The sequence below is a fragment of the Talpa europaea genome, assembly GCF_964194135.1.
Source record: "Talpa europaea genome assembly, chromosome: 15".
Classification (NCBI taxonomy): Eukaryota; Metazoa; Chordata; class Mammalia; order Eulipotyphla; family Talpidae; genus Talpa; species Talpa europaea.
Window position 1 is genome coordinate 69,762,117 of NC_140083.1, and position 12,704 is coordinate 69,774,820.

The window sequence follows — 12,704 nt, forward strand, 5'->3', positions numbered from 1 at the left end:
TAAGTATATCCTGTTGCTGCTCACCAAGTTTCTTGAATCTGTGTATTTGTCTTGGCAAATTTGGAAAACTTTTCGTTGTGATATATTGTAATATTTTTTCTGAGCCATATTTCCCCCCTCACTTATTGGGCTCTTGTGAGACCAATTGACCATTGACCTAAACGTGAGACCTTTTGGTATTCTCCCAGAGATCCCAAGGGATTCTGATCTTTTTTCTTTTTATCTGTTATTCAGATTGCACAATTTATATTGATTATTTCAAACTCACTCTTTTTCTTCTGTCATCTCCATTCTCCCATCCAGTGACTATTTTATTTACATTATTGTGATTTTTTAGTTTTCAAGTTTCCATTTGGTTCTCCTTTATGTCTTCTATTTCTTTGCTAAAATGTTATGCCTTCCCATTTGTTTATGTTCTCCCTTTCTTCTTGAAGTATATTCCACATACTGCTTTGAAGTCTTTGTTTTAAATCCCGACACTTGTCATTTGGAATCAGTTGTTTTCTCCCTGGAGAGTTCTTTGTATGCTGAGTAAATTTTGATTGTATCCTGGATGTTTTGAATATCATTTTGTCACTCTGGTTCTTGCTAAAATCCTAAAGAGAATGCTCCTTTATGGTATTAGTAGGCCATTGAGCAAATTAGGTTCAGAGAGCAACCAGGCTCCTCTGCACTATGGTTCCAATGTCAGTTTAATTCCCCAAGTGTGCGCAGTTACTGGGGTCAGTCCTGCATGTATGTCACCAGGTGGCCAGCCAGACCTGAGTGGTGGGCCAGCCTGCAGCTCAGGTCACAAAGCTGTCCAGGGTCCAATCCAGGCTTGCGCCACTCAGACATGAGCCCTGGAGCTATCCAGGCCTGTCTCTTCATTTCCCTCCTCCCCTGGGGTTTTCCTTCCCATTTCTCTTGCCAGAAAGTTTAGACTTTAGTTTCTCTCCTCTTATTGAACCAAACATCAAGAGAACAGAGGAAAAAAGCAGAGAGGATTTGCCTCACACTCTTGGAGCAGGTCCTGTGGTCAGAGTAGAGTTCTTTTCCCATAAGACCCTGTGCAGCCACTGTTGCTGCCAGAAGCTGAAGGTCGAAGAATGGAAAAAGAAAAAAGGACACGGGATCCTCTTCGCTCTCACTCTCTGAATCTTAGGAGTTTCTTTCCTTCTCCCTGCACCTGCACTAAGGCTTCTCTTAGAGTTCTTTCAGTTTACACCTCAGGTATTCTAGGACTCGGGTTGCCTTTGAATTCACACTGGGCAATACTGGAGGGTGGAAATGGCAACCCCACCACTGGTTTTGTGAAACTGTGAATTCTGGTCTCTTTTGAATTCTGAATTCTGGTTGCTGTTACCTTTTACTTTTTTGAGATAGTTACTCCATGCATTCTGAACAGAAGTAAGGGAGCGATGGGGTGGGGCTGCCTACTCCACCATATAATCTGTGTAACCCTGGGCAAATTACATAACCTTTCTGTAGCTATCTTGTCATCTTGAGAAGAGGATATTAATGATGTCAGACTCAGCAGGTTATTGTGTAAATGAAATAAGTTTATAGAAGCACTGAAAATATTAGTTTAACAATAGTAAGCATCTAATAACTATCAATATTATATTAATGTAAATACCAGCCTTTATTATTAGCAATTATGTGGAAGGATTAGAAGTCAGGCAAAAAGACAAAAATCACCCAAACCCTGTATTCAGATAGTTCAGTCAAGATATATTTTACCAAGGGCCTCCCCGGTGGCGCAGCGGTTGAGCGTTGGGTTGCGAAGCTGCCCACAGCCTCTGCAGCACCGGTTCGATCCCCGGCTGCTCCCCGGCCACCGGAGGAGGGTCCCACATGGCGCGCAGACCTCTCCTGCGGCCCGCTGCTCCCCTCAGCAGTGTACTTCGGCCTTCTGCCTGCTCTGCTCCCCGCTCTGGCTCTGGTGAATTCTCTCACCCTCGCGCGCTTCTGACTGTACCCAGTGATTGTATAAATAAATAAATAAATCTTAAAAAAAATAAAATAGTCTATTATCTCCTTTAAAAAAAAAAAAGATATATTTACCAAATGACTGAATGGACAAAGGAACAGTAAGTTAAAGTATAGGGCTGTATTCTCTGTCCCATGCCCCAAATAATATTTCATATTAAAGGAGAGGCAGTGGGTCACAGGATGAAACCTTGGTGCCTCCAGGCCTTCGCCCTGCTGTTCCTTCTCTCTGCCCCCACAAGATGCTCATCCTCCCTCCTCTTTATCAAGTTAAAAGTTACCCAGGCTTCTAGTTTCAGTTTAAAGGTCACATCCCTGGGAAGGGCTTTCCTGACTCAGGGCAAGATGTAAGGCCCCTGTTAAATGATTTCACTTCACCCCATACTTCCTAGCACTTATCACATGTTTAATTACATAACCATATACTTAAGAACCTCAAAGGACAGGACAAGTTCTCCCCCTTGTCCTGCCCTCAAAATCTCGCCTTTACTTATGGGGGCCCTGGCCCGCCCTTGCTTTCCTCCAAAGCCCTGCAGTAGGAACCCTTTCAGGTGAAGCAAGCTAGCACTATCTTTTACAAAAATGGGAATTCACGCTTAATACTGAGTCAATGAGGGCCAGGAAGGCACATTCCCAGTCCACACCCTGTTGACTTTCATTCAATAGGAACTGGGGTGGGAGTGAGATCCAGAAATAGGCATTTTCTTTTTCTAAAGATTTCTTTCTTTATGCATATACAAGAACTGAGGTACAGGTCAGAGGTGCAGGGGGTGAGAGGATTCACCAGAGACAGAGTAGGGAACAGAACAGGCAGACTGACTGAAATACACTGCTGAGGAGAGCAGGGGGCAAGACTGAAGAGGTCTGCTGTGCTAGGTGGGTAGCTCACCGGCTAGCTGGGGATCGAACTTGTGCTGCAGTCTGGGATAGCTTCAGAGTGCTATGATTAACCCCTTGTACCACCAGGGAGGCATGAATATGCCATTTTCAAAGGTTCCTCTGACAAATCTGATGTTGTGGCCCACAGGAACAGTCCATGACAGCAAATGTCTGACATGGTTTCTATTGTCCCTGCCTTCTGACAGCCTCTAGTACCTGGTGACTGGTAAAAGTGATGGGTTCGCTCTCCCATGATAAGGTACAAGATTGTGATTTCACTTTGCTGGTGTGGTCTCTCTGGTGTAGTCTCTCCTGCTCTGACAGGAGCACCTCTGACCAACACTCAGCCTAGAAATGAGGTCTTCAGTCCAACCACCTATGAGACAGTAAATCCTGCTGATAATCACTAAGCTTGGAAGCAAGTTCTTCCCACTTGAACCTGGAGATGATATGATCCTAGCTAACAAGTTCATTATAGCCTTGAGAGTCCCTGGAGCAGCTTAGTAGTGCCCAGATTTCTGAACCATAGAAACTGAGATAATACATTTGGGGTAATTGGTTATATAGCAACAGATAGCTAATACAGTGCTGGAGCTTGCCCCTCTCCTCTATCTATCCATGTTGGAAAATTCACCTAAGCAGAGAATTTGTCATCCCTCTTTTAAATCATATATATATATATATTTTTTTTAAAGATTTATTTATTTATTTATACAAGCACTGGGTACAGTCAGAAGCTCTGGAGGGTGAGAGAATTCACCAGAGCCAGAGCGGGGAACAGAACAGGCAGTGACGAAATACACTGCTGAGGGGAGCAGCGGGCGGCAGGAGAGGTCTGCCGCGCCATGTGGGACCCTTGGCGGCGGCCAGGGATCAAACCAGCGCTGCAGAGGCTGCAGGCAGCTTCGCAGCCCAGGGCTCAACCGCTGCACCACCGGGGGAGGCCCTAAATGAAATATTTTTAAGATTTACTTATTTGTTCATACAAGAGCTGGGGTACAGGCCAGAGATGTGGGGGGTGAGAGGATCCACAAGAGACAGAGTGGGGAACAGAACAGGCAGATTGACCGAAATACACTGCTGAGGGGAGCAGTGGGCAAGTCAGGAGAGGTCTGCTGTGCTATATGGGTTGCTCCCTGGCCGGCCAGGGATCGAACTTGTGCTGCAGAGGTGGCAGATCGCATCGGAGTGCAGTGCTTAACCCCTTGCCCCACCAGGAAGGCCCTGTCATCCCTCTTTTAACAAGACTTCATAAAATACTGTAGACATTGTCTCTGCATTTCTTGTACATAAAGATGTATACCACTTCAGTTGCTATTTTCCACTTCAGAAATTTTGGTTTCATCTTTTAAGTGTTATCTGTTTGATATGCTTGAATTCTGAATTCTCAGAAAGTTATTTATTTAATATTTTTACATCATTGTTCATTTTTAAACAATATTTGCTTGCCCCCACTCCCTCAGGTATAGTCCTGTTTCCTTCACCAATACCTGTGCACCATCACCTCAGTCCCCTGTGCTCCTCCCTCTAACCCCTCTCCCTCCTCCTCCCCTGCAGGATGTTTCTGATTTATAATTGTCTGGTTTTGCTTTGTTGTGTTTTGTACTGTTATTTTTTTACACTGATGTTTTATTTGGTTCCCCTATATTCCTGCTATAAGTGAAACCATCTGATATTTTTCTTTTTCCTTCTGGCTTATATCACTGAGCATAATTCCTTCTAGTTCCATCCATGTTGCTGCGAATGGCATGAGTTTATCTTTTTTGATTGCTGAATAACATTCCATTGTGTATATATACCACATTTTTCTTGATCCAGTCCTCTATTTTTGGACATTTGGATTGTTTCCAGGTTTTACCTATTGTAAATAGTGCTGCAATAAACATAGGGGTACAGGCGGTCTTTTGAATCAATGTTTTTTGTGTCCTTTGGGTAAATCCCTAGGAGTGGAATTACTGAGTCATATGATAGCTCCATTTTTAGTAGACTGAGGAGCCTCTAGACAGGTTTCCATAGTGGTTGGACCAGTTTGCACTCCCACCAGCAATGTAGGAGAGTTCCTTTTTCACCACATCCTCACCATTTGTTGTTGCTTGTTGTTTTGATATGTGCCATTCTTACTGGTGTAAGGTGGTATATCTCAATGTGGCTTTGATTTGCATTTCCCTGATTATAAGGGATGTTGAACATTTTTTCACATGCCTGTTGGCCATTTGCATTTCCTCTTTGGAAAAATGTCTTTTAAATCAAGTTCTCTCTTACCATAGTGGTCCTAAGCTCATCTAAGATGACTGGCATGTGAGATCAACAAGTAGTGGTTAAGATTCTTGGTTGGGAAGATTCTTTTGTTGCCCTGGGTTTGATTATACAAGGAATCCTTAAATCCTGAACCCAATCTTAGGGGTCAAAAACTGAGCCACAAATAATCCCATCTTCTCCTACCCCACAATGCTTTGGTAGCCAAGAGCCCCAACTTTGTAAACCAAAGACAAATTATACTTGCATGTACTTGCGGGTGTGAATAGTTCCTCTCCTTTGGGTATTACATCTGGTAGAGCCACCCCAGTGCACAGTAGACTTAGAACTGTCCTGCAAAGACTGGAACTAGAGAGGTCAGGGAAGTTATGGAGGAATTAGCTGAAATCAGCTTACAAAAATGAGGTACCAAGTTCAAGAGAAAAATTGGGGCATTTGCCAAAGAAGGGACAGGTTCAAAGCACTAGGAATTTACAAACTGCTACACAGTGGAGGATGTGGGAGGAAGGGGTTTATTTCAGAGTTAGAGACCACAAATCAAGAAGCAACAGGCTCAACAAGTGACAACTCTGGAAACAGGGTCCTGTCAAGTTTCCATCGCCCCCTCAAGACCACAGGCTTAGCCAGCCCACTTTTAATCAGAAACTCAGAATGCCACCCCCACTTTCTAACTCTGTGACTGATATATTCAGGATCAGCGGAAAGAGGTCTGTTCTAAATTTCCACCTAAAGAATAGCACCGGCTCTGGAGAGTAGCTCACCCAACACTGGGAGTCTCAGGAGGCAACCACTTCATGTATAAGTTGGAGGTCAGCTGTCCCTTACTCTCTAGAACTTTCCAATTCTAGACAGTACTCAGCAGCACACGAGCGCAAGGAGGTCAATCCTCCAGCACACTGCTTGGAAAGGTCTGCCCTGGGTAGAAGACGGGAGCCTGACAACTGCTTCTTACTGCAGATCTGAGAGTTCTGATGCAAAAAATTCAAGCTGATTATCAGGTCTTCCCCGGAATTATAAAAAGGAAGGAACAGGCCAAATTCAAACTTCTGAAAGCAGGGACAGTGATCATCACTTTGCGTCACCTGTGCTGTGCCTACCACTTGTGAGTGCTCAGGAAGCACCCACTGCTTCGGAGTGAATGCTGAGATGACTGTTCAAGGTAACACAGCTGGGATCCAGGTCCCCGGGCTCCTAGGCCCAGACTCTACACACAGTACCTGGCTCTCTTCTTCCAGCAATTTACATTCAAGTGCACCGGGAATGAACCTTCTCCCCATCCACAGACATCAAAGACAGAAGATACCCAGTTCAGGGCATGTTTGCAGATAGATTTCTCATAGATTTATTTCTGTGTAATGTTATATATAGATATATATAGATATATATATATATACTTTTTTTTTTAATACAATCTATTTCCCCTACCCTTCCCCACCAAACTCACAAAAGGAGTATAAATCCTTCCAGGACTGCCACTAAGATAGTGAAGATTTCCAAGACAGCCAGGGCCCAGAAAGAACCAGTTCTCAACATCTCGAGAAACAGCGACCCTTCTTTGGCTCTGGGGTGGTTGAAGCAGCAGCATTCCCAGGAGTAAAGGGAGGAGGGAGAAGAGGAAACAACTGTAGTGTTAGCTTCTAGGGCGAAAGTGTCCAGTGATTCCTGGCTCCCAGATGGCACACTACCTCCCGGAACTCTCAGAGTGGGAATAAAGGTGGGGTTGGGTGGCTCCTCAGATGCTGTCCAAATAGGCTGGGGACAGGAATCCTGTGGGGACTGGGCATGCAGGGGAAGGGACCGCCTGGAGAAGGAACACCTGTAAGTTAACGCTGGTGCTGAAGCAGCCCCACCCACTCCACAACATGTAACAGACAGGGCTTGATGGCGGCTCTTAAAGAAATAGGGAAGAGAGCATGGTGGTGGGGAGACAATGGAACACATAAGAAAGTCACAGAAAAACAAAAAGTACCTATGACAACATGACTTGTACTCAACTCCTGCCTAGAGAAGGTGTGATCTCTGCTTGGGGGTGGGGGCGAGGAGATGAGGACGTGGGAGGTGACAGTTTATGAACCAAGGGTTATCAGCTGGCCAGGGGCACAGGAAGGCTCTCTGAAGAATCCTAAGGGGCCGGCAGGCAGATGGACCCCACATTCCGCAGGGAAGAAATGACAGTCCTTTCAGTTCGACTTGGACCAAATCTTGGCGCTCCCCCGGAGCCTGGCAAGGGAAGAGAGACAGGATGTAGGCAGGGAATCCCCTAACTCCTGAAGACTCCTGTTCCTACCCCCCTGCAAATGACTAGAGAGAGTGAGGGCAATTACATCTCTGACGGAAAAGTGGGGCACCCCAGAAACAAGTGATTCCTGCCACTCTGGCTCACCCCTTGCCCTTTGAGGCTTTCTTGCTGGGCTGGCGCTGGTTGGTGCCAGGGGCTGGTTCTCTCAGCTCAGTCAGGTGTTGCTCAGGGTCCTGAGATGTGGCTGCAGCAGCAGCTGCTGTCGTAACTTTAATGGTTTTTTTAAGGTTGGCAACCTAGCAGGATGAAAGGAATGACAGATAGCAAGGAAGTCTCCAGAACCCGACAGTCCCTGCTCCACTTATCTGTCTACTATAGTCACTGCCCGAAGTCCTCCACATAGGACAGCTGGCCCAACTGGAAGAGTCTGGGTTCTTCCTACTCCCCAGCCTGCTCACCTCACTCTCAATCTGCTGCTTCAGGCCCAGTTGCTGTTCCTTGTGCTGGTTGGCACGGCTCACCTGCTCCTCAATGCCTGACAGTACCACCTCACAGCCCACACACCTGAGGGCATCAGCAGGGGAGAAGTGTCAGCTGAAGAGGGCTGTGACCAAGACTTACGAGAAACAGATTCAGAAAGGACACTAGATCCTGACATTCAAAGCCTTGTCTAGTTAGGAACCCCTGCACAGCACCTGGAAACCACCTGCAACAAAATCCTAAGAGCTAGAGACACTCAGTAGGGTAAGAGAAGTGCTTGGAGTGATGTGCAAGATGGGAGTAGGAACTGAAAATAAAATTGGGTAAGAGAAGCTAAGGAGGGGGAAAAAGGTGTATTAATGAATAAAGAAACACAGCAGTTAGAACACAGAGAAAAAGCAAAAAGGTCGATGGCCCATGAATAGTGCTGGTTACAGACCAATGGGTTAAACCCTGCCAAAGACAGGTGACCAGCCTCCCACTCAGGATCCTTCAGGACTGCCACTCCCCTTCCCCTCCCTCGACTACTACACCAAAAATGCCAACTCTTGCCTCTTGCTTTCCAGGCGCTCCTCAACTCCTTTCTTCCCTTAGAAGCCTTGGAAGGAAGAAGGATTTCCCTATATCCTCTTGGATTCCACCTCTGCAGTGCAGCCAGGCACCCGCCGCCCCTCCCCCCCATCCCAAATCTCCAAAACACCTCTCTCTTTCTTGGGGTGAGAAGAGAAGGGACAACGGCAGGACACAGGTCTCACCACTCCTGCAGGGTCCGGGCAATGGCGCTGAGGTCCTGGCGCTGGATGTCCCGTCCGATGCTGTAGTCAACCTCCAGCCGCTGGTTGCGCTGGTCCAGGGAGCCACGGAGCACGTCGGCGTACACGGCCTCGATGACCAGGTCTTCCAGCTGCCGCACGTTCCGCAGGGCAAGGGCCTCCAGCAACACTGCATATGGAATACACTGCGGCCGGGGAGGTCCAGGTTTCACAGCAGAGAAGGGCATTCAGGCTCCTTCCTCCTACCTTCCTGCTGGCCGAGACTCACATGCCTCCCCTCCCCTCCCACGCCCAAGTCAGTTCTTCTAAGAGACTGGTTCTAAGGCAAATAAATCAAATATCTCCACCTCAGAAATGTTATTCTGTTTATCACTTATATTCCACCTTCTTTCAAAGAGACAATCCTTTCCATCTCACAACAGAGTCTGAGTAAATTGACGAGGATCAACTTAACACTGGGAGAGCACAGATGGGCCGGAGGGGATATTTAACATAAAAACTGAGCCTAACAAGAAATACAGACACTGGGTCTCCCTGGTGGTGCACGGGGTTAAGCACTGCATGCACTATGGAGCGATCACAGCCTCTGCAGCATGAGTTGGATCCTCGGCTGGCCGGGGAGCAACCCACATGGCGCAGCAGACCTATCTTGCCCGCTGCTCCCCTCGGCAGTGTATTTCAGTCAATCTACCTGTTCTGTTCCCCACTCTGTCTCTGGTGAATCCTCTCCCCACCCCTGCCCCCTGCATCTCTGGCCTGTGCCCCAGCTCTTGTAGGCATAAATAAATCTTAAACAAAAAGAAACAGACACTCTGGGGCTATTAACCTCCTATTCTAGCAAGAGAAGCCGAGCACTGCAGCTAAGAGCTTGGTTCCCAGCTCTGAATGTTGACTCTACACAGCAGGGAGGAGGGAAACAGGTGAGCAACAGTGAACGGCTGTTTTCTGGACCCAAAATGTAAGAGGTGTTTTACTTAGAACTGAAGTTGATTAAAAAATGAAACCAAAAATGAAAATCTAAGAGAATAATATTCAGCCTAAGAGGCAGTAGGTAATAGTGTTGGACACAGACTGTGGCGGGAGGAAGAAGCAAGAGTGTGCTCAAAGGCTGTACCTGTATAAATTTGGGCACTTGTGAAGGGACCTACAAAAGATCCTAGACTTCTCTGGCTCAGGACCAAGGAGCTGGCACTCACCTTGACTTTGGCAGCCAGAGTGACGACCGATAAGTGTCGAAGTTTATTTTTCTGAGCCTCCGTGAGTGGGGGGAGATTCCGGGCCTCAGCTGGGATAAAAAGAGAAAGACAAGACAGACAGACAACCCTGACTTCACTTTTATGCGACGCCCTGCTTCTTTCCTTTCTTTTTTTTTTTTTTTGAGTTTTCCACGTCAGTTTAGGTTTGGACATAAACCCTGCATATGCGGGTCTCTCATGAGGATATCCCAGGAATTTCTTCTAAGTCCCTCCAGAAATTGCCCTTCTCCCATGACCCCTGCTCCAGCACTCCAGTCCCTCCCGTTACCTAAGTAGTCAGCATATGTCCCGTAAGCAAACACTGTGAGCAACCGGAACGTGGAAGCGAAATCACTCTCAGCCAGCTGCATGAGGAAAGAAAAGCGGTAACAGGAAGGTGCTCATGATCCACCCTCCCAGCCGCCCGTCGACATTACTCCTGGCCCCATCCTTCCCCTCGATATTACCTCTCCCAGCTCAGAAAAAGGAACTCTCCCTCTCTGATCACTTTCCCCATAGGCAGGACTCATTTCCACCCCCCAGAGCTTTGTTTACACTGTTCCTCCAATCCTCCATAGGCCACCAATTCCTACCCTAATTCAGAGTTGAAAAATTCACAATGTTCAGTCTCTAACAGACACACACATATCAGACACAGCAAGGTGTGTTGTTTGGTGCTTAGAGTGTGTTCATTATCTCAGCATCTGATGAGCCGTAGGCAGTCTACTGCACTGCCCTGTTCAGGAGGCAGGACTCTCCTGCCTCAGCCTCACTTACCTCTGACAGTTGCACAGCCCAGGCAGGCACCAGAAGTTGTGGCCCTTGCTTCAGACTCACCTCATCTGGAGGCTTTCATCACCCAGTCCAGTTGACCCAGACCTCCTCTCCTCTATTACTTATCACTCATTCTGGCACCTCGTCAATAAATATATGCTAAGTAGGTGATTTATACATGCATATCCTTTTATCTCTGCAGTAGGAATGTAAGTTGTAGAAAGGTAAGCATTGTTTTGTACTTTTTTTGATATTCCCAGGTGACTAGCAGTGCTAAAGAGGCACCCACTAAATGCTTTTTTGTTTTAAATAAACATTTGTGCTTTATTTATTTATTTATTTATTTAAATTTATACAAGCACTGGGTACAGTCAGAAGCGCGGAGGCTAAGAGAATTCACCAGAGCCAGAGCAGGGAGCAGAACAGGCAGAAGAGAGAATTCACCAGAGCCAGAGCGGGGAGCAGAGCAGGCAGAAGGACCGAAGCACACTGCTGAGGGGAGCAGCGGGTGGCACACTGCTGAGGGGAGCAGCGGGCAGCAGGAGAGGTCTGCGCGCCATGCGAGACCCTCCTCCAGTGGCCGGGGAGCAGCCGGAGATCGAACCGGTGCTGCAGAGGCTGCAGGGAGCATCTCAACCCAGCGCTCAACCGCTGCACCACCGGGGAGGCCCTAAATGCTTCTTTTTCTACATCTTGATTCTCCTTAATTCCACTGCAGAAGAAAACAAAAAAGTAGCCATCGTTTCTCTGTACCACAGTGATTCCAGAAGGCTAAATCCACTGATTCAACCAAAGGCTTAATTCATATTTGCTCACAAACTTAATTCATATTTGCTCACATACTACTGTCATAGCATCTCAGAACTTAGGCTCCTGTCACCTGTCTCTGCAACCCATCCACTCTGGACTTTAAATTCTTAACTCTGCTCCTCGCATGCTGCCATGTGTGTTTGGGGGAAAGATACCTTTCCACCTTATCTGACTTAACTGAATTAGCAAATGGTGCAAAGTGGGAGAACAGGGCATGGCCATTTCGGATGTTTAGTCCTTCCATTTATACCAGACTTTATACTTTTCCATAATCTCACTTAATTTCTACAGTAACAGTGAGGGGTAGCATCACCTTCATTTTCAAAAGGGAAAACCAGAGCCCTAAAATAAGTGACCTGATCAAGGCAACCTGATATTAAGAGCAATTACTCTGGTTGAGATAAGCTGGAAGCAGGTCTTCAATCCTAAATTACATGTTCTTTTGCTTAAAAAAAAAAAAAAAATATATATATAGGGCCTCCCCGGTGGCGCAGCGGTTGAGCGCTGGGTTGTGAAGCAGCCCGCGCCTCTGCGGCACCGGTTCGATCCCCGGCTGCTCCCCGGCCACCAGAGGAGGGTCCCACATGGCGCGCAGACCTCTCCTGCCGCCCGCTGCTCCCCTCAGCAGTGTACTTTGGTCCTTCTGCCTGCTCTGCTCCCCGCTCTGGCTCTGGTGAATTCTCTCACCCTCCCTCGCTTCTGACTGTACCCAGTGCATGTATAAACAAAAGAAACAAACAAATAAATAAATAAAACATGCCTCTATTAAAAAAAATATATATATAAAAATATATATATATATATATAACACTGGGTCTTACCGATCCTTTATATCTGAAAGCCACCCAAGATGAGGTTCATCTGAAGAAGGGGCCACAGCTCCCAGTGCCTGCCTAGGCTGTACAGCTGTCAGAGGTGAGTGAGGCTGAGGCAGGAGAGTCCTGCCTCCTGAACCGGACAGTGCAGCAGACTGCCTATGGTTCATCAGATTGCAAAATATTGAACACACTCTATTCTTGTTCAACCGAATGGTTATGGGGTTGCAAAATGAGCCCTCCCCACCCATTTTCAAATTCAAAGATTAGCCCCAAGCTTCCACGTGTGTTAGTCAGGGTAGGAACCCACCTCTCTAACATTAGGCATATCCAGAAGTTCCCCAAATACGTAGACACCAGGGGCCTCCAGCACTTGGTGGATGAGTGTGGCCAGTGCAGCCCCCTTGGCTGACTTGGCCAAGAGCAAAAACTGCTCCTGATTCTGCCCTGTCACTTTCACCTCCGCACTCAT

The 12,704-nt window shown here is 47.0% G+C and overlaps 1 protein-coding gene across 1 annotated transcript; it reads right to left on the reverse strand.

Moving 5' to 3' along the window:
* Nucleotides 1-7,286: 7,286 nt before the first annotated feature.
* Nucleotides 7,287-12,704, reverse strand: COPS7A (COP9 signalosome subunit 7A; the record flags this gene model as incomplete). The annotated part of the gene is made up of 7 exons (XM_084255616.1): nt 7,287-7,326; nt 7,490-7,641; nt 7,804-7,909; nt 8,581-8,783; nt 9,795-9,883; nt 10,123-10,198; nt 12,543-12,704. 7 exons carry the CDS (start codon nt 12,702-12,704, stop codon nt 7,287-7,289), a joined length of 828 nt encoding a protein of 275 aa, XP_084111742.1.